At 38.3% G+C, this 26,369-nt stretch overlaps 1 protein-coding gene across 2 annotated transcripts; it reads left to right on the forward strand.

Annotated features, from left to right (window-relative positions):
- The first annotated feature begins 2,008 nt into the window (after nucleotides 1-2,008).
- NUDT4 (nudix hydrolase 4) lies at nucleotides 2,009-19,994 on the forward strand. 2 transcript variants are annotated; one of them, XM_067469127.1, is made up of 5 exons: nucleotides 2,009-2,503; nucleotides 13,466-13,576; nucleotides 14,477-14,521; nucleotides 15,786-15,877; nucleotides 16,637-19,994. In XM_067469127.1, exons 1-5 carry the CDS (start codon nucleotides 2,405-2,407, stop codon nucleotides 16,833-16,835), a joined length of 546 nt encoding a protein of 181 aa, XP_067325228.1. In that variant the 5' UTR covers nucleotides 2,009-2,404; the 3' UTR covers nucleotides 16,836-19,994. The 2 variants fall into 2 exon arrangements, with proteins under 2 accessions (XP_067325228.1, XP_067325229.1); XM_067469128.1 differs by having other exon boundaries at nucleotides 15,789-15,877.
- Nucleotides 19,995-26,369: the final 6,375 nt, after the last annotated feature.

Raw genomic sequence — 26,369 nt, forward strand, 5'->3', positions numbered from 1 at the left:
AGCTAGATGCAAATATATATAACTCCCCTCCGGCAGTTTTTAGTAGTTTCCTTTGCTTCATTATCTCCAGGATCTACAACCATTTCACTAATCTATTCCTTTTTCCTGAGCAACTGGCAAGAGGCACATCTACATTACTGAATTAATGAAGTTTGAACCCTGTGCAGGTACAACTGTACCAGGAGCTCCAATTTTGTTTGCTTTGCATTTAATGTTTGTTGTAGTCCTAAGTTTCAGGGACTCTACAGATAGGTGGCTTCTTTTGGCTGCAATCATAGGGCAAGCCACCTGTCAATTATAGTTAGGTTCCCTGGTCCTGCCCCTTTTGGGGTTTTTGGAGGGAATAGGAGCCTTTTTGGGTCAGTCCACACAGAGAAGCTTTCAATGCAGGACATAATACCAAAAGCTCCTGCAGAAAGCTTCGTCTTCTACAGCTTGGCCGGGGTTATACAGCCCACATCTTGGATCATACAGCCTTACATCTCCTTTGCTGAGGGACTTCAGTCAGCCATCACTGAAACTTGAACTCCTTTTTCCCTGGAAGTCTACAAAGCTCTGCTTGGTAAGGGTCACTCATGGAAGCCAGAAGCAATTGGTACCGGGTGCAGGGGCTCCACACCAACAGAGGCAAAGACAGATTGCCCAGATTAGAAGTTATGGATTTCCCTATTAGCTAAAATACAGTTTATGAAGATGGTGCCTGTTCCCTGTGGACAAGATTGAGAGAGCCAATAGACTGTTAAGAAAGTTTTAAAGTACCTGTTTGTTTTCATTAATAAAGAACTTTGTTGAACCTAAGCAATCTAAAGACTCTGTTTTGAGGAAATCCAAGGTCCTTTAATCTGTGGCAGACCCAGCGTCCCATTGGACACACGGAATTTATGTCCTGTCTACAGTCTTATGCACAGGCCCAGCATGCGACAGCACAAACCCACTGAACTGCCAGGGCTGGAGGCTGTAGCCTTCTCTGCCAAAGAGTGTTTGCTGATCTCTCAACAAACTACAACTTGTATTGTTCCATACATACAGGGGCGGCTCAACCCATTACTCAAAGTAAGCATTTGCAGTATAGTTGATTTTGCCCAGGGGCACTCTTGAGGCGCTCTTGGGGGAAAATAGACCTTGACATATGCGAGTTGTAGTTACTGGGATGCAGGCCCGTAGCCAGGATTTCGTTTCGGGGGGGGGGGGAGGCTAATTTTTTTCAGGGGGGGTTTCGGGGAGGCTGGATTTCGGGGGGGGGGGCTGAGTCTGAGTGAAAGAGGGTCTAGCCTAGCAAACCTTTTTTATCATTACCCCAATACCCCCATGCATACGGGATATAGTGAGTATGGTGATCAGATCATGATATGAATAAACATAACAGTTTAAATAATGCACTTTTCACGAACCACCATGAGAATTTAGGGGGGGGGGCTGAAGCCCCTCAAGCCCCCCCCCCCCCCCCCGGCTACATGCCTGCTGGGATGTATAGTTCACCTACAGTCAAAGAGCATTCCGAACTCAATGATGGAATTGAACCAAATATGGCACACAGAACTCCCACAACGAACAGAAAATATATATCAGTGATTGGTTTGGGGGGGGGGGGCCGCCAAAATACTGTTTGCTTACTGTTGAAAATTACCTAGGGCCGCCTCTGCATACATAGCATTGAGCCATGGCAGCCTCCCACAATTCCTAACAGCCTCAGGCCCTATGCAGATGAGGAAAGGGCCTGGGACTTTTAGGAATTGTGAGAGTTGAATTCCAAAACGCCCAAGCTTGCCCCTGCCTGATCTACACTTTCTGAACCCAGATTATATCTGCTTGGAACTGGAACTATATGAGTCTGCACTGCCATGCAATCCCGTCCTAAGCAGATTCAGAAACTGTCTGATATGAGTGTGTACAAGGGAAGGCCTCAGGGCCGCGCGCCGACTGGCCCCGCCCCCCTGTCTCGATCATTTCCTTCTTTCCTCCCAGGCCCCGGCCCTTCTGTCTGGCCCCGCCCCGAAGGGGGCGGAGTCGGCGCCTGCGCAGTTCCTCAGGGAGGCCGGGACGCTGCGGGCGGGCGGAGGAATGTACGTTACGGTTAAATAGTGGGTGAGGGGGGCCGCAGGAGGAGCAGCAGCAGCAGCAGCGCTTCCTCAGAGACCCGAGGGAGAGGAGGCTTGGTCGCCGGTGGAGGGAGCGGAGCGCTTCGGGCCTCCATGGCGAGGCGGGCTCATGGGCGGCCGCGGCAGAAGAAGAAGCAGCAGCAGCGCTTTCGCGGTTAGCGCCGCCGAGAGGCCTTTCATTGTCTTCGGCGGCGGACTGGCTGACTGAGGGGCTCTTCGTCCTCTCGCCTCTTTTGAGCCTCGGGGGCTTCCGTCGCCGCCGTCACCGGAGTGCTTGGCGGCGGCGGTGGCCTTGCCTCGCCTCTATGATGAAGTTTAAGCCCAACCAGACTCGGACCTACGACCGGGAGGGCTTCAAGAAGAGGGCGGCGTGCCTCTGCTTCCGCAGCGAGAGGGAGGACGAGGTGGGTCCCGAGGGGGAAGGCCGGAGGTGGACTTCCCGGCGGCCAAACGGGATTTCAAGGCACTACAGCAGGCCTGGGCAGACTTGAGCCTTCCAGGTGTTTTGGACTCCAACTCCCACCATTCCTAACAGCCTCAGGCCCTTTCCTTTCCCCCCTCAGCCGCTTAAGCGGCTGAGGGGGAAAAGGAAGGGACCTGAGGCTGTTAGGAATGGTGGGAGTTGGGGTCCAAAACACCTGGAAGGCCCAGGTTTGCCCAGGCCTCGTCTACAGTGTGATGGATTCAAATGGCAGAAAAAGATATTCCACCTAAACCTTAGGAAGAACTTCCTGATGGTAAAAGCCTCTTCAGATGTGGAATATGCTTCCCTTGAAGTTTTTAAGCAGAGGCTGGATGGCCATCTGTTGAGAGTGCTTATATTGGGTGTTCCTGCCTGGAAAAATGGGGCCAGACTGGCTGACCCCCTTGGAGGCTCTTTTACTGGAGGTTTATAAGCAGAGGTTGGATGGCCAACTGTTGGGAGTTCGTGTTTTGGGTATTTCTACCTGGTATAATGGGGCTAGACTGGCCGACCCCCTTGGAGACTCCTTCACTGGAGGTTTTTAAGCAGAGGCTGGATGGCCATCTGTTGAGAGTGCTTGCATTGGGTGTTCCTGCCTGGCAGAATGGGGCCAGACTGGCCGACACCCTTGGAGGCTCTTTTACTGGAGGTTTTTAAGCAGAGGTTGGATGGCTAACTGTTGGGAGTTCGTGTTTTGGGTATTTCTACCTGGTATAATGGGGCTAGACTGGCCGACCCCCTTGGAGACTCCTTCACTGGAGGTTTTTAAGCAGAGGCTGGATGGCCATCTGTTGAGAGTGCTTGCATTGGGTGTTCCTGCCTGGCAGAATGGGGCTAGACTTGCCAACTCCCTTGGAGACTCTTTCACTGGAGGTTTTTAAGCACAGGTTGGATGGCCATCTGTTGAGAGTGCTTGTATTGGGCGGAATGGGGCCAGACTGGCCAACCCTTGTGATTGTGCCTGTATGGTTCAGTGTGCACAAACATTTTTTTATACATAAAATACTGCATATAATTACCTCAAATTGTAAAGTTGGAAGACAGCCCCCACCCAGGGCCATCCACTCCAACACTATTCTCCCAGGCAGAAATCTGCACCCCAACAGATGGTAACCCAGGTGACCATTTGGAATCCCCCCCCCCCCAGGCCACAACCAGCCAGGTTTTAAAGCTGCAAGGCCATTAAATGCTAATCAAGGTGGCCATTTGCACCAGTCCCACTTGCCTCGAGGAGAGAAAGAGTTCTTTCTCCGAGCCGGGGCATTCCAGAGATATATAAACCCCAGTTGCTTAGTTTCCAACAGACCCATTGACCCCTGCAGATGCCTGTCATAGATGTGGGTGAAATGCCAGGAGAGAATGCTCCTGGAACATGGCCATACAGCCTGGAAAACTCGAAGCAACCCTATCCAGGCTCTGATTTTAAAAGTCCAGGGAAGGAGATTCCACCACTCCCCAAGGTAGAGCATTCCAGATTTACCTATAATGTACAAGATGTACGGATTTTGTGTTTAGACCTGGCTCCCATCTCCCAAGATATTTCAGTATGATATTATGCAAATATCCCAAAATCAGAAATCCCAAACACTCCTGGTCCCAAGCATTTTGGATAAGGATACGCAACCTATATGTAACAGGTAGTGTATTAAATCCCCTCTTTCCCCTGACCCACAAATACAAAATCATTGGGAATACACTATATGTTACATTGCCCTTTGTATAATGACCCTAGAAACAATCTTCTGGGAGCCCTTTTGGAAGAAAGGGAAGCATGGCAAGAGTCAGCAGTTATCTGTGACTTTTTAGCAGATTATTCCAAAAACATAACATTAAGGGTTGCCACATTTGCAGTTGCAGCCCAAATTAGTAAAGTCCACAGCAGAAGCTAGAAATTGAGATAGTTTAGGATGATAGAAATCAGACATTGTTATTATTACCATGTCACTGCTATATGGAATATGTTTTAATGTTTATATTGGAAAGTGTTTATTGTAATTTTACAGGTTGCATATTATTTGATGTCAAGGTCTATGGCAATTCATTCATTCATATTCAACCTATAGAAAATTCACCTCTTCTGAGATAGGCCTGGGAGGGTCTTTGAGGGGTCTCAGCCTCTCGAGTGGTGAGGCATTGCCAACAAGGGCATCCTGCCAAGCAAGGTCTCCCTCCAGCTTGGTTTAGTTGCAACATAGAGCAATAACAGAGAAGATCAGGGTGTAATATATGAAAGAGCTACTGTAAAAAAGCCAGCCCGCTAGTCTGTAAATGTCTACTTGTTTAAACTGAAATGAAAGTGTGCAGAGCACAGTGCATCCTTCACATACAGACTTGTACCTTAGCCGGAAAGATCTGGCTGTCTCTGAAAACAGCATGGCCTGAGTTCAATGACCTTTTCAGTGAGAGGGCAGATCAAGTTGCTTTTGTGACACCATTTTCAGAGCCAGCATCTTTCTCCCCCTCCCCTCGCCCAATTGGCACAGCAGACAGGTAGGCGGCACTGGCTTCTATTTATGCAAGAGTAGTCTGCTTTTGCCCCATTCTTTTTTTTCCCCCTCCTGTATTCAGATCCAGTAAATCTGCCACATTTGATAGGGAGCTGCTGGTAAATTACCATCCCACTGAAGCAAAAGTAGTGGAAGTGGCTTTGAAAAGTCACTGGGTATACACTATATGATGTGGTAACAGATGTCAACCACAAAATTGCTCGTAATATAAAGGACATGTAAAAGTTCAGTTGGTCTTCCGTATCCATGAATTCCACCAAGCCTTGAAAATTTCAGCAACCTCTCCCTCCAAAAAGCAAAGCCCGATTTTACCATTTTACATAAGGGTCAGCATTTTATTATATCACTGTATATAAAGGGACTTGAGGATCCTCTAATGTTGGTATCCATGAGGGTCCTGGAACCAAACCTCAACAGATACCATGGGCCTTTTCTAGAGTGTTTTTAGACATTTTCGTACAGTGGTTTCTTTTTTTAAATACAGTAGTCTCACTTATCCAATGTTTGCTCATCTAACATTCTGTATTATCCAACACAGTCTACCTCCTGCCCGGATCCACAGCTGTTTCAATACATTGTGATGTTTTGGTGCTAAATTCATAAATATAGTAATTACTACATAATATTACAGTGTATTGAATTGCTTTTTCTGACCATTTGTTGTAAAACATGATGTTTTGGTGCTTAATTTGTAAAATCATAAGTAATTTGAAGTTTAATAGGCTTTTCCTTAATCCCTCCTTATTATCCAACATTTTGTTTATCCAACGTTCTGCTGGGCCATTTATGTTGGATAAGCAAGACTCAACTGTAAAGTAAAATGCTATATAATAGATACATGCTATCAATTCCACTATCATGGAAACCTACGTTTTGTGCTACCTTCTTTAGGGAGTTTTGTTACAATGTTATGGTCTTTGCGTGTTCATTATCCATGAGTCTTATAAATATTCAGCACTCCCTACACTTTGGGGGAATGTGTTGACCTCTACTGAAATTTGTAGTACCTACTTCAGTATGCTGCTCCTACTTTTTAAGAGTGTTGCTGCTCTCTAAGTTTAAGCTTCAAAAATACAGACAGTATGATAGAAGGATGCAGTAATATGCAAACTCATTTGGGAGTGGTCTTGTGTAAATATGGTTGTGTTCTAGGCAGTAAATTTAGTTTTCTGTTATTTGAAGAACATGAGATAGCGGTCTAGCTGTATTCCAAAAAAAAGTGCAGGGAGGTAGAATTTTTAAACCTATATAGTTTATTTTAATAGTTTTATTTGTCTGAAAACTGTACTTTCAACTGTTAGAATGTTAGAATGTTACTGGTTTTTGCTTTTCCACGTAATCAAACATCTTTGTTGTAAGATGTCTAAGGAATAGCAAGTTCAGGTTTCTTTTTAGAAATGCTTTAAATTTGTAGGGGAAAGCCCTATGAATGCTGTTTCTGCAGCATCATATCTTCATCTTTGCCAAGACTAGTACATGATGGTACTGTCACACAATGCAAACAGTTCTGCCAAAAACAGATTTGGTTTTTGCATCTTTTGGCAAAAATTCTCCATGTTCCATGATCCAATTTTATAGTATGCCAATATAGTGGGATCTTATTGCTGAAAGTATTGTAAGACAGATAGCTCTATCCATATGATACCAAGAGGTATGTTGCTCAGGTACACAGAACAGTTAAAACTCATAATTGGGGTAAATGATGCCTCACTGACTGCAAGCAGAATACTGTACCTTTTGCTGAAGACTCAAGTAACTCTTCTCTTGCCAATAGTACGGCGTGTCAGCATTGTTTGGTTGTGTTGGCACCACCATAGTGCCTCTTAGTAAAACAAGGCTTCCCCCTTAGTTTCACACGCTGGTGTTCTCACTGTAAATTGAAAGTTTCGTTTTCAAAGTGGCCAGTTGATAAGGAATGTATTAAAGCATTATTTTCAATCTCCAGTTGCTGTATACAATTTTAGAATTATATTTATATTATTTAACATTGGGATATTTGGGGATGCGGGCTGTATATAACAAAATTTAAACCCACAAGTGTTTATTCCATTAAAAAATTAAAACTCCATTTAATCCTTAAGATTCTTTTGTACAGCAAAGTACACATTGAACGAGGATGGTGGTGGAAAGCCAACTGCTGAGATAATGTATCATAAATGGTAGCCCTGCTTGTATCACTGGACACTTACTTTTAGAGCTGGGATTGTTGTGAACTATATGATGATGAAATATAAGTCTAATTGTATTGTTGAAGGCTTTCATGGCCGGAATCACTGGGTTGTTGTAAGTTTTTCGAGTTGTATGGCCATGTTCCAGAATCATTCTCTCCTGACATTTCGCCTGCATCTATGGTAGGCATCCTCAGAGATTGTGAACCAGTGGGGAGGAATTCTGGGAGGACTGCATTTTGACTGTGCTGCTTTAGACTCAGAAATGGTGGGGAAGATTGGCAAACCACCTCTTGAGTGTTAATTATCTAAGAAAACCTATGAAATTCAAAGAGTTGCCATATGTTAGTAGGCTACTTGAATGCATACTATGATTACTTAGTAGAAATCATGAGGATTTTATCTTCCATCTTGCCAAAATCACTGCACTGAACCCACATGGTTATGTTTTCTATTTATTCCTTCAGCTAGCTGACTTCTATAATTATACATTTATAAAAAAAATTAAATGTTTCAGATTGTGTCAACCAAGGACCTGAATGCTGATATTATGGAGAAATGCTGGTTTGCCTTTGTCCTTTGCTTCCAGAAAGCCCTGGGTAATTGAGAGCCTAATACTACAATTGTTCGGTTTGAAACATGTTCCCTTATAGTATCAAATAAGTATTCAAAGGATTTCAGCTGAAATTTTTACTTGACTTTTTCATGTGTATATGAAGAGGTGAATGGAAACCTTTTTAATCATAAGAAGATACAGTGCAAAACAGATGTATTTTGCATAGAGAGATGGAGGTATTCTTCAAGGCTTCATGAAGATTTTGTTGCAAACCAGTGTTTGTTTGTATTCATATTCAGGAAGAATGTACATTCCAAATGAAAAATCACATGTTTAAGTCAGCCTGCAAGCAGAATATGAATTGTGAAAATCATGTCCTCAACATTCTCACATTGATAATTTATGAGCTACTACAAATGTCACTGGAAAAACCAAGGTTTTGTGAAAGAGAACCAAAATATTACCGTAGTCTAGCATTTGTATGTGCCTTGAAGTCACCTGTTGACTTATAGAGAATTCATGAATTTCCTAGCATATTCTTTGGCAAGGAATACTCAGAGATGGTTTTGCCAGTTCCTTCCTCTGAAATCGCACCTTATATTAGTTTATAGTTCCTCATTGAAGTACTAACTAGGACTGACTGCTTACCTTTCAAAATCAGAAAGTGCTCTTTGAGCACTTAGGTGGGTTACTGTAGCCTTGTAGCATACCTTAATCATTTTGCTAGTATTCAGTTCTATGATGTTTCTGTCAGCTCCTCACATAATATGGAGGCTGTAGAGGGAGCTCTAGTCATTCTGTAAAGATACTGCGTATCTTAACTACTATCCTTGGTTAAATAGCATACTTTAACAATGTTGGGAAAATAACTACCTTATTAATTGTGCAACTAACTAACTGTCCATAATGTTTCTGAGTAACTTGGCAGGTCCACTGCTTCCTAAAAACATAATGGATAATGATTATCCTTTGTTATGAACTGACTTACTTTATGTGTTTGTTTAAAAGACTTAGCAGATCTGATGATGATGGAAAAATTCGTCATATTTTCAGGAATAGGAGCAAATAGTTGCTTGAGTCTCATGATATTATCCTGGAACAACCAAAGCATTTTTCTCCTTAAAAGGACCATTCTTCTCCCTTTCTCAAAAGTAGATTGAATGTTAAGAAAGTGTTGTTCAATAAATTCATGCAGCTCTTATACTTACTTTGAATATAACTTCACATTCTTACAAAATAGTTCCGAATGGACATAATGAGATCAAAGAAATTGCAGATGCTTAAAATGTGAAATAAAATGTTCTGTTAAAAAAGACAAGTGCCTGTTAGTGCTGTATCTTGGTTTGCTATGTGAAAATTCATAGTATATAAACTATTACCAATAGACAGTTGGTAGAGATTGGTTGTAACTTTTAATTAGTCTCGACAGGGCTAGCCAACATAAAACTGTTCCCAGTCATGAAGAAGGGAACTGGCAACTCTGACAGAATTCAGATAGCTCTTTTAAAAAAAAAAAGTCCCAGCTACTAGTAAGTAGAGAGATCCTGACTGGTCAGTTCTTTTGACTGAGGAATATTTTTCTTGCAAGCTTTCAACCCTGTAGAACCCTGCACCATTGCCAATTCTGTCACCAAAATTTATGGGCCAAAAATAGACTACACTTTTTTAAAGGTTTTATTTGCTTAAGTAAAATTTACATATAGTTAATTAAAAATCACTCTCTACCAACAGCAAATAAATTTTAAAAGGAATCAATTTAAAACAAGAATAGATAAAAAATATAAATGAAAAGTTGATTTCCAGCTTTCCTACCGATGGTATATGATACTAAATCCTCCTTCTCTCATATTCATGCTAATTTGACACTTTTGTTTCTTGATCTAAACTAATCCATAAACCCTTCTCACCTCTTCCCTGCAAAAAGGTAATTGTTCCCAATCTTTCATAAAACTTCCCAATGATTTTTTAAAAATTAAAATAGATAATTTATCAATGTTTACATGAAGTTAGCCTTTTAAGCATCTCTTTTTAGTATTGTACTGGTAGATTTTGTAGCAGCAAAATTTCTAGTGGGAATGGGATAAGGGGTTCACAGCTACAAAAATAGGGCCAGGGTTGAATGGTAGCTGCTCTATTTTAGAAAACATTGATCACAAAACTTGAATTTTATTAATTACAAATTGTAATGAAATTGGTAAAATGTTCTGCTTTCAAGCATTTCCCATATAACATTAGCAATACAATAGGCTCACATATTTCACCCTAGTAACATGGATGTGAGAGCTGGACCATAAGGAAGGCCGAGTGAAGGAAGACAGATGCTTTTGAACTGTGGTGTTGGAGGAAAATTCTGAGAGTGCCTTGGACCGCGAGAAGATCCAACCAATCCATACTTCAGGAAATAAAGCCCGACTGCTCACTGGAGAGAAGGATATTAGAGGCAAAGACGAAGTACTTTGACCACATCATGAGAAGACAGGAAAGCTTGGAGAAGACAGTGATGCTGGGGAAAATGGAAGGAAAAAGAAAGAGGGGCCAGCCAAGGGCAAGATGAATGGATGGTATCCTTGAAGTGACTGGCTTGACTCTGAAGGAACTGGGGGTGATGATGGCCGACAGGGAGCTCTGGCGTGGGCTGGTCCATGAGGTCACGAAGAGTCCGAGGAGACTGAATGAATAAACAACCAACAACAAGGCACACATATTACTTGACTGATCTGTTCTAGTTCCCTTCAATATAGTATGATTTTCACATAATATTGACCCTTAGTTTTCTTACAGTGTCTTGGGCTTCCAGCAGAAGCATACCATAGAATCACACTGGAAACTTTTCTAGGTATTTTTTTTCAGTTCTCCAGAGTGATTCTGTGATACTCAAGGTTCTTTGCATATACACGAGGTCATGTTAAATGAGCATGTGTAATCAGTGGACCTACTGTATATACTCTTCTCAAATGTGCTAAAGCCCATTAAGCAGGTGGTCTGTAGCATGAATATTTTTCTAGAGTTCAGATTCAATCTTTATTCGTGGTTATTCTGCTTTAGGTAGAACCCTAGATGTTTTTCTCTATAATCTTGAATTGTGATGTAGATACAAAAAGAGAATACAGTTCTATGCTCTTATGTTTGGACTTCATCATTTTTCTATTTTCTCACTATAATATATGGTAACTATAACATATGTTGCATTGATGGCATGAAACCAAGCAGAGTGAATGGCTTTTCCGGGTGTCCTTTCCTTGGCTGGGATATGGAATATTTTCATATCTAAGTACAAATCTACTAGCTTTTAGCATACAAATATCAATTAAAGGCTGGAGTGAATTCTAAACAGGATCACTTCAGGGCTTATGATGCATGAATGGTTGATAAAACAGGTGGTTTATTGGAGCACATGATAAAAGAATATTTAGTAATTATCTTTTAGTCTCAGTTGTAACTGATTGCATTGCTGTGTATATGACTGGATCAAACATTTCTGGAGGGCAGTCATCCAGAGGAAAGCTATGCTATTGGAAGACAGGGATGTGTTTGGCAGAGAAAATTATCCAGTTCTAAAAACTTAAAATATCTAAGCAATATGACAAATCTATGGTTTGTTTAAAAAAACAGAAGTTCATGATAAACATCTAGCTTCTAATAATCACCGTAGTCTGCCTTCCTGCGCCTTGAAATTTTATTCTAGATGATATGAAATCAAACTGAGTTTATTTAAGGTGTGGAATAATTTATGCTATTATGAATGCCTGTATTTTTTCCAATAACACTATGATCAGTCATTCAAAACAGTGTCATGTTTTGATATGTCATGACTCTGAGTCTTATGTAATGGTGCAAAGCCATGCATTTAAGCTCCAGGCAGGCAAAACAATGACCCCTTCCTCCCTGTACTAGTAACTGGGATCACTGATCACAGGCTTAGACAATGTAAATGCTGATTGGAACAATTTCACTAAGCTCAGTGTTTTTATACAGAAGAATAATCTAGTTTGTAATTGTTGGTGGTCACTCACATTCTACAAAACACACTGAATTTCCTCCCTAAAAAAGTTCAGTGGCTAAAGAATATTCAACAAACTTGACTTTAGGATATTTAGCTAAAGTTTTTTTTTAAAAAAATAGAGTTATTATGATGTAAGGGAAGTGGTTAATACTCACTTTGTCTTTTCAGAAGCACAATTTCAGAAGGGAGGCTACAACACTTCTGCATCTCTGAATTGCTTTTGTTGGTGCAGAAGTGCAAAAAATGAATATTTGCCTCAATAATATTTATTGCCTGTCTTGCTTTTAAACCACAGTAAGATGATTAGATATTAAGGTATTCTGGAAGTAAAACAATAACCAACATTGAGCTACAGAATCCAAATAGCCTATTTATTATTTTGATCTCTTATCTTCTGTTTTCTTTTACTCAAGTTTTAATAGAAAATATACTTCTGCATAAGCCCCTATATTTTCATTAGTAAAGAGAATGTATTTGAATGAAAGGTAATTTCATTCTTTATATCTTTTGGAATTTGGTTCCAAGACACACAGTCCACCTGCCACTGGATAACAAAATCTATGGATGCTCAAATCTTATGATATACAATAGCACAGCAAAATAGTGTCCTTTATGGCACAACTATGGTTTGCTTTAAAATATATTTTCAAGCTATGAATTATTGACTCCATAAAGGCAAAATGATATTACAAAGGCCCAAAAATATGCTGAATCAAAACTGCAATCTGTTCTAAGTAATTTTATTCAAGGCAAAAGCAGTTAAGGCATCATATGTGTAAGTGTACACTTATGAGCTTTAAGTACACTGCTTTAGAAGCATTTAGATTTACAAGTAGATTACTTCTGATTTGCATCTGAAATGTACATGTACATGTTCTTCAGTTAGGGAACGCAAACTTGCTTCAGTACTCAAACTTCTCAAGAAAATAAATATTTCAATCACAATGAAAGGAAGAGTAAACCATCCTGAAGTGGGTTATACTTTATTATTATTTGACACATTTCTTCACCTATTTAATGTTCTTAATCTTTTTATTCAAGATTGCTTTGATATAGAGAATTACATTCTTTTCATACTGTTATTGATTTTAAAATTGGAGTTGATTCACACTACCAAATGGGATCTTTCTTCTTTTCTATGGTATATATAGATATATTGGATTTTTTTTTAATTATGCGCATGTCCTCTGTTGCAGTCAATCTCTCTCTCCATATATATATCTAAATATCTATCTATCTATCTCAGACGCTTTGGACAAACAGCTTTTTTGGTGGGATCTGTTTGGGTTTGTAATAGTAAGGCCAGCAGTTTTGCAGTAAAGTGACAATGCGCTACCTAGGATAGCATTCTTGAAACAAGATGATTAACTGTGACTTGGAGACGTATAAAAATGTGTATGCAAACTTATATAACATTAAAACAAGAGGAGTAATTCATAATGAAGTTGATAGCCTTTCAAGTCCAGATCTGTTGTCTTAAACAAAGAGACCTAAATCCAGTTCTTAATTCCAGTGAGAGTAGACCTGCTGAATCAATGGAAGTGTGGGATGTATCTGCTTTTCCAAATAAAATTCATACAGTGGTGATTTTGCAAAAGGTGATCTAACACAATTCCCCCATGATTTAAAATCTTACTTTTTTTGTAAATATCCTACTTTTCTTTTGCAGGTGCTACTAGTAAGCAGCAGCCGCTATCCAGATCAGTGGATTGTTCCAGGTGGAGGAATGGAACCAGAAGAGGAACCAGGTGGCGCTGCTGTCAGAGAAGTCTATGAAGAAGTAATGGTTTATTTCCATTTGAAATAAAGTCTAGTTGATTTTTCTCTGGATTTTGTCTAATGCTTTGTCAAGGCAAATTCTTGATGAATGCTGCAAGTGAAAGTTTGCTGGCTCTTAAATTTAGATGGCACTTTATTTTTCTTTGTAGATGGTCTAGGTAGATTCATTTCTAGCTATCACTTAAACCTTGTTGGCCTCTTTAAGATAATACAAAGGTTTGCTAAGCTACTGGGCTTGTGTCTGAGAAGTGTGAAAGCAATACATAATGATTTTTCAAAAAGATGGCTCTGTGGAGATATTGGGTGATTTGTGGATATTGAATAGTTATTCAGAGGTTTTATTTTCCAATATCTTAACAGTGTATTTTAGTGATAAACCTGCATGATTTACTGTAATGATTTTGTAAGATTCATATTGTAAACTTGCAAAACTATTTTCACTTGTATAAATTCAATTTGCATATACTAATTTGGATTAATTCTGTTGGGAACTTGCAATCACCATTTAAACTATTTTCTGGATTATTTGTTGACAATAATTAAATATTGTCAGATAGTTAACATATAGATAACATAAGAAACTTTTGCCAATCTATAGCAAATTCCAGTCTAATCCACCTATTTCTGGATTAGTTCCTTGATTGCTAAATAAAAGTTCTTTAAATAGCACAAGGCTTCTAAAAATCTTGAAGAAGCTTGAATTAAAATGTGTGTGTATACATACTCCCTATTTCTTTTAGCTTGCCTTGAAATTGTGGAGGATCGGGATAAGACACAAAGAAAAAAATGAAACCATTATCATGTATACTGAGTAATATAGTTTTATAATGTAATAATTGAATTGCATGGACATAAGAGTTGTTTGTGTTGGGAAGAAATCTGATTGTCCCTTTCCTTGCAGGCTGGAGTGAAGGGAAAACTAGGCAGATTGCTGGGCATATTTGAGGTGAGCTGTTTAGAGAAACATAATCTTAGATGTGAAAATGCTATCCTATATGTTAACACAGGATGAGAGAGATGGGTATCTTATAGTACAGCCAGCAGTTGTTAACTGCTTTTTACACTGTAGCATTGAATTTTTGCTGTTCTTAATTGTTGTGAACTGCCGTGAGTTGCCTTCGGGCTGAGAACAGCGATATATAAGTAAGTAAGTAAATAAATAAATACATTAAGGGCATGCCTTACTGTGCTTCTTGGGATATTATAGAATGTTGTAATATCCATGCAGAAAATGTATAGGTGTGAGAAAACTGGTTCATTATAGTATGCGTACAAATACAGTGTCTGGTTTGTGTATGGTAAAGCATGTTCTATTAGACCACATGACTCAGACGGATAAAACAGAGACTTGTTTTTAACATGACAGAAAGACAAAGCCAGGGACAAAGTTAGGCTGGTCATGAGAGGACAAGGCTGCTGGGCAGCTTGCCAGCCACGGCTTCTGCAGATTGACTGTTGTGCTCCCCAAACCCTGCCATACAAGGGAAAGGAGGGGGAAATGAAGAGCACAGCAATGTGCCACCTCTCCCTCAAGCAGTCCTGCTCAAACCGTTGAATGAAAAAGAGGCAGGGACATGTGGAGCCTGGCTATTACTTTGTATAGATATTGGGAGGGTAGGAAGACTGCCTATATAATAGCAGGGGTGATTTTCCCATTATGCCTTGTGAACAATTGCTTTGCTCCGGTAGGCAATCAAAACGATAGCCATATTCCATATTGTTCCACTTTCTCTCAGTAGTGTGTGAATGGGACTGGAGAAATCCCTGATGCAATCTTTCTATCCTACCAAGGCACAAGGAGTAGCAGGCTGAGAGTAGGGTGTTTGTGGGTGGAGGGGGCAGGTAATGAAGAGTTAACAGTAAGGGCTGCTCTCTAACAAGAGCGGGGGAACAGCTCTTTTGGGAGAGCAGCAGCAGGGGACATGGATGCGTATCTGCTTTTAGCTCTAGGGCTCTGCCACTGGACAAAATTTATACCTGCCTCAGATTTCAACAAGTACATTGGAGGCATTCTGTACATAACCATATGCCTAGATCTGTCTGATTTATCATCATGCCTTAATATTGAATTTTGACATTTTTGTACTACCTGAATGCTAACCCTCTAAGCAGTGTCTTATAATGGAACTGTTGGATGGAAATGATTTTAATCTCTTACATTGCAAATGTGAATTAAAATATTTTGTGCTTCTCCTTTTTTCACACTGAAGCAGAATCAAGACCGAAAGCATAGGACTTATGTTTATGTACTTACAGTGACTGAAATCCTGGAAGACTGGGAGGATTCGGTGAATATAGGCAAGTGTGTTTCTCCTCTGCATATGATAAGTATAAGAATGTAATATCAGAACAGTGCTATTTTTAGGACAGTTTAGATACTGCTGGTGTCTAATTTGCAGTATAATATTGAATTAGAAGTGTATTTTAAAATGTTCAAAGTAAAACTAAGAGTATTTTAATTATATCAGTGCTTCTGATAGAATTTGTAAATATGTTTGAAAATAAGTATTTCTAGTTTTCTGCTCTGGCATATCCACTTCTGAACACATTCTAAATTACCAACCTGAACTCATTGAAAGGAAGTGGGTAGTAACAGAAGATTATTAGTAATTAAAATACTAAATGTTTTAATTAACAAGTGTAGCACACAGATAGAGAAGGGAAGCCACTAGGTAAGTAAGAAACAGGTGAATATACTAACCTATGTGTTCATTTTCACATAATACTTTCACACTGAACATTAATCTTTCACACTGAACACTCAACCAGTTGTGATCATTAGGAACCTTGATTTATAACCCCTTCTCAGAATACTTATTTAGCATAAGACTAATTTGGAAATTTTATGAATAAAATGGATTGCCATAGCGTTTCACTATTCTGTATGATGAGCAGAAGTGTGCTTTTAAATTAACAGCAGGTTTCTTGGATTTTTCTTGGGGTGTTTCCATTCCATTTGGCTACCTAGCTAAGTTAAGGAATTGCTGTAAAGATTCTTGAGATGAACAAATGTCAAGTTTCAAGCCAGTTTTTGAAATGTTTTCTTCCTTTTTATAGGAAGAAAAAGAGAATGGTTTAAAGTTGAGGATGCAATCAAGGTCCTTCAGTGTCACAAGCCTGTACATGCAGAATACCTGGAAAAACTGAAATTAGGGTGTTCACCAACCAATGGAAATTCTGTAGTCTCTTCTCATCCTGATAACAGCTCTCTCTATGTTACTTCAGCACAGACATCTGGGCTGCCCTCTACTGTAAGATAAACTTGGAAATAACTTTTGTTCACTGTCACAAGGGCCGATGTTTAGTGTCCTGTTTATAGTCATTGAAATCTTGAATGTGTTGAACACTTTCTGTTCAGACATACACTTTTTTCTTTTTTTAGTGATGTGTTAATGTTTCAGCAAACCAAAGCCATATGTGGACTTTTAAAAGATGCCTTAAATGGCCCTCTTTATGGGGTTTTTTAAAGCATAAATAATTTAAGTACCTAATTAAAGAGTGAATTTGTAAATTGGCATTTTGGCTTAACTTTTTTTTCCTTTAAATTTCCAAAAATAAAGTTAGTTTGGGGGAACTTCGCTGTAGTATAGACACTCTTGCCTATTTCAGTGCAAAACTAGATGAAGGAGTTAAAAGGCAATGAAAACCAACAAAAGTGCCTTCTATATCAAGTTTCCTCCTTCTGACACAAAATTCCTAACCAGAGCAGTGCCAGTTTGTCTACCTTTGCCAATCCTGCTCCTTCTTAAAAGTTAGTCAAGTAGCCACAATAAAAAGTATGCATAGAAACATGCCAGCCCCATAACCTGCTTGTCTTCTCTTTTGTGAAAGCATTAGCTTTCTTAGCTATTCTAGCAGGTTTTGATTTGCTACTGGAAAGCATCCAGTCATATGAATTTGATCATTATTGGGATAATATATTTCCTGAGATTCCAGAAAAGGGTAGGGTACCAATTTGAATGTGCTCCAGTCCTTTTTAACATCTGCAACTAAAGCATAGATGTGTAAATTCTCTGCACTATACAAGTTTGAATTCAGAAACTTCTAAAAACATTAACCTTTCCCTAAATTCAGATCTGTGGTTGAGGTAAAAAAAAAACCTACCTCTGTTGTGAAAATTGTTTTTTCTCATTCTGTGTATGTAACATAAACCCACTGTAAATAATCAAGCTAGTGTATAGTGTAAAGTGGAAAGTAAATGTAATGTAATGTAAATACTATTGCTTACACAACTTTGTTGCCACCTAAGACATTAGTGTTCTAGTAGCTACATACAGACAGAAATCTGAATAGTGGATATTTTCAAGTCACTATATCTTCACCTATAGTGTTTCTGCTTATAACATAGCTGTCTAAGGCATAAGAGCACTAGCTGGAAAAGGTGGCAGTCCTACACACTACATTCAACACATTGTGTAAAAGTGCTGCTGTAAATCAACAAATCTGCTGTTACAAATTACAGAAAATATTGGTGCCATATATTGTCTCTCTAATGTGGAAATAATCCTGTGCCATATTAATGTATTTGAACAAGGAACACCAGTGAAACATTTCAGTCATTCCTTCAAGAGTGATCAAGTACAATTGACAGAAAAGACTTGAACCTCTGCCACAGGTTAAATCTGACAAGTGTTATTGGCCTCGAGACAGCTAATTGCAGCAGTAGGTGATCATCAGTTTTGTGTCTGAAAAGCCTTTTCCATATTATGGTATATAGATGAAGTCAAAAGAATGTTAATAATGCAGAGCGATGGCAGACCCATCAATGTGAAATGTTAAACTGATCAGATGTGGAAATGACTGGTTCTTGGTATGTATGCATTTTTTCTTTAATTTTGAGGTGGCACTTCAACCCACACTCCTATACATTATTCAGTTGTAATTCACTGACTACATGATGGTAACAGGAGAAATATCTCTTGGTTTTCATAATGACAAACAGAACAAATGGGTTTATGTTTCCTACTGTTAATTTCATCTCAAGTTTTGTTTTTGGAACATAAAACCCAGCCAAGCTTATAGAAATTGCATATTGATAATGCATGATTAGTTTGGTTTCTATCATTATGTGTTATGTAAAAAAATGTACAGTTGTCAATGCTAACCCAAATCAAAGGCGATGGCTTATAAATACTCCAGACTGCTGTGCCACATAGTTTTAAATATATTGGTGTACAGATCTCTTCAGCCTATGCAACTTAAGGTGAAGACCCTTACTGAGACTGACTTAAAAATTTGTCTTACAACATTTGGAATGACAAAGGTCCCCTGTGCTGTTGGCTACCATTGTTGCATTTCATTGATTGAGATGAGAACCCAGCAAAATTAACATTGTCTAATCCCATATCTTGAAGCAAGCAAATGTGACAGCAAATACCTCTTTTGCCAACATTAAAGCACAGAATTGTATATCCCTGGAAAGGAGGTTTGGGTTTCTTCAGTGAAACAGGGGGATCCAAGAAGCATTCTTACAAAATGAAAATTTAGAACGAAGTTTCCTATAAGTGATCTTTGAACCCTATACCTGGTTTCACAGGGTGTGAGGATAAAAATTTGATTTGGACCATACTCCATATGGCAATGCATGCCTTGGATTACTTATGGCAAGTTTTGCAAGGTCAATGAGATGCTTACCAGACAGGTTGTGATTTAGTGGGAGCTTGTTACAGTGGATTGTTCATTGGTAACATGCCATACAAACTGCAAGAACATTTATGCAGGTTGTAGAGTATTAAAATAGAAACATCATCCTGAATGCGTATTACAAATTAGCCAGGCCTATTGTCTCATAATTTTGGAAACAATTGCTCCAATATGCTTCTGAGAAGTACAAAATAATTGAAGCGAAACTACAATTTAAGTTGTAAAGATTTTGAACTGTGCATGGCTTTCTTTTAAGACTGATGTAAGAATTTTGACTTTTTATATCTGAAACAAGCCTCCAAAATAAAAAAAAAACATACCCTACAGAGATTATGCCTCCTTTATGATGTAAAATTTATTGAAAATAGCTGTAGGAGTAGTGCTTTCATGTGCTCTTCTGTCCATTACTATGCTCCTATTACTACAGAAAAGGTTTGGCATGTGTCTCAGATCAGTGAAAACTTGTAAGTAGTGAAAAAATCTCTGGTAGAAAACAAAGTTGAATTATGCTAAAATATGACAATGACTCTTATTTTTTCCCTGCTGTGGACTGGAAGTGTACTGTCTTTGAAATCCAGGGAAGGGAGCACAACTCAGCAAAGACCATATGCCATGCATGTATGAGATTCCAGAGATCTTTTCTTCCCATCACCTGCTACATGATCTTTCTGGAGTCTTGGACTGTTGCCACCAATCTGAGCCCATTAGCTCTTCTCAAAAAGTTTTCATATTCCAATCTTGAATAACTTTTCAGAAGTAAACCTCACTGCAATTGATGCCTTCTGGTGCATTTTTTCATTGCTGTCCTTAATTTTTTGTAATGCAACAGATAATTGCTTTTCACCCATTAACGTGTACTTAGCTGAATCCAATTATTTGGTATTTGATCATTTCCCTTTATGCTAATAATATAAATATGACTCAAATGGTCTACACAGCAGGCTGCAGGATCAAATTAGCACAAGATAGTGTTGGATGCCCATTTCCCCATATGTAGGCAATCATTTAGTAGTAGTCAACTGTGTAGAAATACAACTAGTTTAGTCATCGGTTTGCATTAAATCCTTAACAAATTAACTCTGAAAATAAAAGTTTACTGCTATATCTATGTTAGGGACCTGTATACTAGATGGGGAACTCAAAAATGTTTTAATATCTACATAGTTTTAAAATGCTCTATATTATTTCGACCTTTAATCTAATAGCTGAAGTTTCATTTGGTCTTCTGTAAATATGGTAGTTTAGATTCAAACCTTTATATCTTTTGCAGTTGGAAGGGACTGAACATAAGGCTGAATTTCAAATTTCAGTCGAAACTAGATCTTTACATTTTTAAATTAACCTGAGTTTTACAGCACATATACTCTTAAGATGTCTCATCAGACTGGTAGATAAAACGGGACTTGTTGTGCACCTCCAAATGATAGTATGCTTTATCAGCCCTAGCCACCAAATGTGAGAAGTGTTGGGAGCTGTAGTCTAACAACATGTAGAAAAATCCAGAGTGGGATTGGGATTTGGAAGAGCCAAATTCAACCCCATAAACAGCCAGGATTTTGAGACACCCACACATTCAGAGAGTTATTGTGAGGATAAAGTAATGAAAAATATGTATGCTGTATTGAGATCACTGAAAGAAAGTGTCACTATAATAATGAAAGCATTACATCTCAAAATCAAGGTTCCTATTAAACACTCCAAGTATATTTGGGTCCAGGTGAAATTATTTTTCTCCATTATATTGCTTCAGGAATGCACACTGAAAAGTATTTATCTCCATTCAAACTGTTGATACAATCATTCATGTATGTGGTACTGCAGACAAAAAGCACTGAATTAGTCTATCCCACAGCAGACTAATGCAGCTAACATGCATGTCCTTCTGTAAAAAAGTAGGTTTTCTCACCTTAACCAAAAGGTTAGTCTGCCTTACTCTGTTCAACTTCTTGAACAGTTAAATATCCATTCTGTCTCTCTAGGATACTTCTACTTTGTTTTATTGCGCCTCTCTCAATTCTACAACCTAGGGACCAGAGTTCTAGCTAGCCTTTACTAAGTGTGGGAAAAAATTCTTTCTGAAATTCCTATTACCATATATATATTTGTTCTCCATTCCACTTCAATGCCAATTGCCAAAGGAGCATTGCTATGTGTTTCCCTATCTATGGAAAGAATTTGAGACAAAGTATAACCAAGAGGCTTCAGGTACAGCTACAAATTACAGTTAAACCTCTAAGGATGCAGTTGGCTTTGTGTTTGCCCTGCAAAACTCCTTGATCCTCTCCAAATGCAAAAAGCTATCTTGCTAAATCCTATCTGCCTAGCGGTTGTACAGAATGACTGTTAGGTTTAACCGTTCTTTTACTAGCATTTAAAATTTACAATCAGGGATTTGCCACAGAATGCTTTGATATACCCTCATTTCTAAAACCAGTGCTTTGATTCTATGATCTAAATAGCCAGGAAGAGCTTTACAGTACTATTTGTACACATTTTCTTCTTTTTTATGCCCTGAAGCCTTTCCTCTTCAGGATTCAGCATCAAGGCTGGCTGATGATTCCAAACCAGATGGGGATCAGAATATAAAAGCAAGTTTTTAAAGCTTGTGGCATGCTGTCCCCTCAACAATCACTTCTATGGGGTGGAGATTGTTTTTATATCCCACCTTTTTCCAATTTGAAATTCAAGGCAACTTGCAACAGATAAACATAAGCTAAAAATCCATAGGATATAAAAATTAAAATGTATCAAAGGATTAAAAGCCATTAAAAACATAAAAATATTAAAAAGCCAATAGAAAATCTCTTAGCACTCACTCCTTGAAGACCTGCTGAAAGAAAAAGATCTTCGCCTGCTGGCAGAAAGTTAGCAAGGAGTATGTCAATGTCGACTCTGAAGAGGATTCCAGAGCCTGGAAGCAACAACTAAGAAGGCTCTCTCTCATGTTTCTATCAGATCCAGATGTAACCATGAAAGAAGGGCCTCAAAACACAGGAAAGCTAATATAAATATAAACCTTCAAATAAATGTGAGTCCAATACTTGAAAGACACAACACTCATCCAAAACAGGAGACATACTTTTGACTAGATTGAATCATGAATTCAATAATTTATGATAAATTACTAATAGGATAAAAAATCTCTTTCCTCCATTGAATGTAGAGTGCAGTCACAAGTATTTCTCTTGTTCTGGATGGGGCTATACTGTTCCTAAGACATTTGACACACAGTTAGAAGGGTGCCATTGCCTCATTCTGTATGGTTTTGAGGTCTCAGTGGTTTCTGTGCCATAATGTTCCTGTATTATACTTCTTAAAACAGCCTGGGAATTTCAGTTAAGTTAAAGGCGCATGATTGCTAATTGGAACTGGGCACCATATCCTAAAGCAATGATTCTCAAGCTTCATTCCTTCTGATTATTATTATTTTTTTGTCGTGTCAGGATCGACTTGAGAAACTACAAGTCGCTTTTGGTGTAAAGAATTGGCCGTCTGCAAGGACGTTGCCCAGGGGACGCCTGGATGTTTTGATTTTTTATCATCTTTATGGGAGGCTTCTCTCATGTCCCCGCATGAGGAGCTGGAGCTGATAGAGGGAGCTCATCTGCGGTCTTCAGTCCCGCCAGCACAGAGGTTTAACCCACTGCACCACAGGGGGCTCCATTATTCCTTCTGATGCTTTAGGGTCTTGATCTCTCAGAACTCCTATTGAGCTTATCATTATTTCAGCCTTAAAGGAAAACAATAACAAACTTCTGGATAAATCTGGCCCCAAACCCCTTATTAGAAGGTTATAGTTGAAATTAACTCAAACACACAAAAATAGCCTACAAGTGTTTACAAGGCTCTTGTGCATATTCACAAAATTCTAATCCATTAGCAGAGCTGTGGAGAAAGAGAATTGCTTCATGACATACTACATACATTAATTCAAGAGTCTTTGCCACTGCACATATAACACAAGGAATCTACTCAAAAGAGTTTTGAATCCTGGGAAGCAGATTTATTATTTTCACAGATCAACACTAAATAATGACTATACCAATCTGCAAGACCTGTATGGCCTTACACATCCCTTTGAAAGTTTAGGGTAGTAGTGATTGGCATTTTTCTGGGTCTTATTATGTATTATCCAGTTCCCATAATTGTATAAATATGCTTTATACCTAAGGCCCTAATACCACTCAGTACTGCATCTGAAGAAGTGGCTTTATATTTTTTTTTAATAACCTCATGCAAAAAAGCCCTAAATGTGCTGCCAGTATTCTTTTTTAACTCCCCCGTCTTCTTTTGAATACTGCCAGAGACTAACACAACTACTTCTTTGAAAACTACCACAGTGGAAAAGCATGTGCCTTGTTAAGCTGGTTCAACAGATCCAACCCAAGAGGTAATGGACTGTTCCTCTAAACCTGGCAGGAAATGATGGAATGTAGACAATTAAACAAAACATTGTTATTATAACACCAATAACAGTATATATGGTGAAAAGGATGAAACTTGCATGTGAAGAATGAGCATTTAGTTCTCTCATGAGGGGAGATTATTTCCATTTATTTTCTTTGTACAAAAATCCAGTTCTATGTACTTTGTACAAACATTCATTGTACTATGAGAATACAAGCCTTGGTTGTTGTTTTTATGTGGATCCTTTTTTAAAATGAGAAGCTCACTGTATAATGAATAAATCACTCTTCCTTTTATTTCAGTGTCATAACATTACAGTCAGAAGATGTCAAACAGAATCTATCAGGCATTTTAAAATAATCCTGGAAATGGTAGGAATGTACAGATGTTCAGATACACACAAATTTGATTCAGCTAGCCTAGTGATGTACAGTAACCACAATGTTTATGCTTCTATCAAAAGCATAAAATCCACTAGTATTTTAGGCTATAATTAGGTAATATTCAATAGTTTTTTTTCAGATACAGTTTATCCACACAAAGCATGGATATGTGTTATTTGTATTTCTTCCTTTCAAAACCATGGTTTACATAAACAAAAAAGTAATAGTTTACTAATTTCAGCAAAAGAATATGATTATTGCAAACATTATTAAATGTAAACTTAAAGGTTCATAAATTGGTATATACACCAGATTTTTTCTCAAATTTGTTAATTATTAGCACCAAGATTAACATGGAACACCTGTATTGTAATTCAATAAAAATAATAATCCAATCTTTCTACCAAGTACATACTATCGTATAGCAAACAGTTCCAAGTTATTAAACACCTAATTGTAGAACTTATGGAGTAAGTCAACTCTGCTTGTCAGTATAATACAGTGGTTCAAGCAGCTGGACTGTATCAAAACTAAAATATATGACCTATTTATTGTTGAATATTTGTACCACAACTCTGCATACACAGTGGGGCTGCTTCAGGCTATACAGGATGTGAACTTCAGCCCACGTTTAGTTAAATTAGATTGGCTAGAAAGGAAGGGGACACACATCATTTCACAGCAGGTATCAAGTCATTAGTTCCATCAAAAACAGGTAAGTTTCAAGTACACGCAATGGCTCTAGTTACATCCCTAGATTTAAAATGGATTAAGAAATAGAACTGAGAAAGTCCTGTAAGTATCACTCTTAACAGTCAAAGCTAGAATCTAGAGGGTTTGGGCCTTTTTTACAGGGTTGCTTCTCTATTAACCACTGCTGTAGGGAATTCCCAAACTCCCTACTTTAGAAAACAATTTGGAGATTTGGCACAAGAACCGCTTGTCAGTGCACTTGGGAAAGAAACAGCATGCATAACACTTAATCACATTCCAATTAAGCAACTTTTACACCAAGTTCTAAGACTATTTTATTTTAAACTTGGTGAATTTCAAATGCAAAGCAGAGTTCCACAGAAAGCCGCTTTAGCAAATCTTTGAGTTAATACACCTTCCCCTATAACACTGCATATGATGTGTACTGCTGCCAAAGTTAGGACTATGATTCGAAAAATAATGTGTAGATTAGAGATATTTACTGCATGCAAGAGAAAAAAGGGACAATGCGCAGTGTTGAGCACTTTTAGGTCCCACTTATCTGAACAGGGAGTATTTCAGCATGTGCTTAAGATTGGAATCCTATACACACACGTACAGAAATAAGTTCCATTGAACTCAAAGAGTTCTCACTGCAAACATATCCTTAGGATTAAATATAACCTTCCCACTGAAATTGTTGCTTAACTTTGGCTGAATGATGTGCTAATTTGGAAAGATAAGCAATGCTCTAATAATACAACTATCACATGTATATATCATACTTCAGCATGGTACCGAGTGCATTTTTTAAAGAACAGCTCCTAAGGCATTTTTCTAGAAATACATTTCAGTGGTTAAATACCAGAGTAAAAGGTACATAAATATGTAAGTTCTTCTGTGCAAGATCTTTTTAATAAAAAAAAACCAAAAAATTAACCCATATTAAAAACATTTTGAACGTCACATAAATGTCAACATATCAGTGTGTCAAAATACAGAATACAAAGTTATGCAAGTAAAAATAACTTTTCCCCAAATTAAAAAATAATAATAAGCCAACGTTCCTGGGAGCAATTCCTGTTAACTTAGTGCAGCTTGCTCTTCAGCAAAACATTTCACAATTACACTTCAAAACAAGAAAATGTACCTGTTTATGTTCCTTCAATGAAATATACAAGAACTTACATATTTATATTCAGTCAATGAAATGCACAAGAGCTTAAAACATTTGTAAAGGTTGAAAGAGCATATTAACAAAGCAATGTGGATATTGATCAGGAACAGCAATGGAGTAACTGCAAGCCCAGATACCAATCAAGAATATCAACTAGAAGCATTCTCTCTCTCTCCTATTAAAGAAGATTATAAATATGATAAACAGCTGACAATAAAGCAAGTAATTTGAGGGACATACCATCACTAAAAGCATTTTGTCTGTTGAAAGTGTGATTTTAATAGATATTCTTTATCTTACACAAGAGCACAATACATACACCACATTCTATAGAAACCCCAAATGATGCTAGAACAGGTATGATGGGCAGAGAACTATGGAACTCAATTACTGTCCTCCTGAACTGCGAGACAAGCATTACCCATGGCAAGCTGGCATTACACTGGCCACATTCAAAAAAGAAATTTAGAAGTTGGTCAGCAAAGACGTAG

Source organism: Anolis sagrei, chromosome 5 (genome assembly GCF_037176765.1).
Source record: "Anolis sagrei isolate rAnoSag1 chromosome 5, rAnoSag1.mat, whole genome shotgun sequence".
Taxonomy (NCBI): Eukaryota; Metazoa; Chordata; class Lepidosauria; order Squamata; family Dactyloidae; genus Anolis; species Anolis sagrei.

What these genes read in the sequence shown, in the direction of transcription:
- NUDT4 (XM_067469127.1), top strand. Translation starts at nt 2,405, where the DNA reads ATGATGAAGTTTAAGCCCAACCAGACTCGGACCTACGACCGGGAGGGC. An exon ending in GCAGCGAGAGGGAGGACGAG is followed by an intron (nt 2,504 to 13,465) that starts GTGGGTCCCGAG and finishes TTTCTTTTGCAG; the next exon opens with GTGCTACTAGTAAGCAGCAG. An exon ending in TCAGAGAAGTCTATGAAGAA is followed by an intron (nt 13,577 to 14,476) that starts GTAATGGTTTAT and finishes CTTTCCTTGCAG; the next exon opens with GCTGGAGTGAAGGGAAAACT.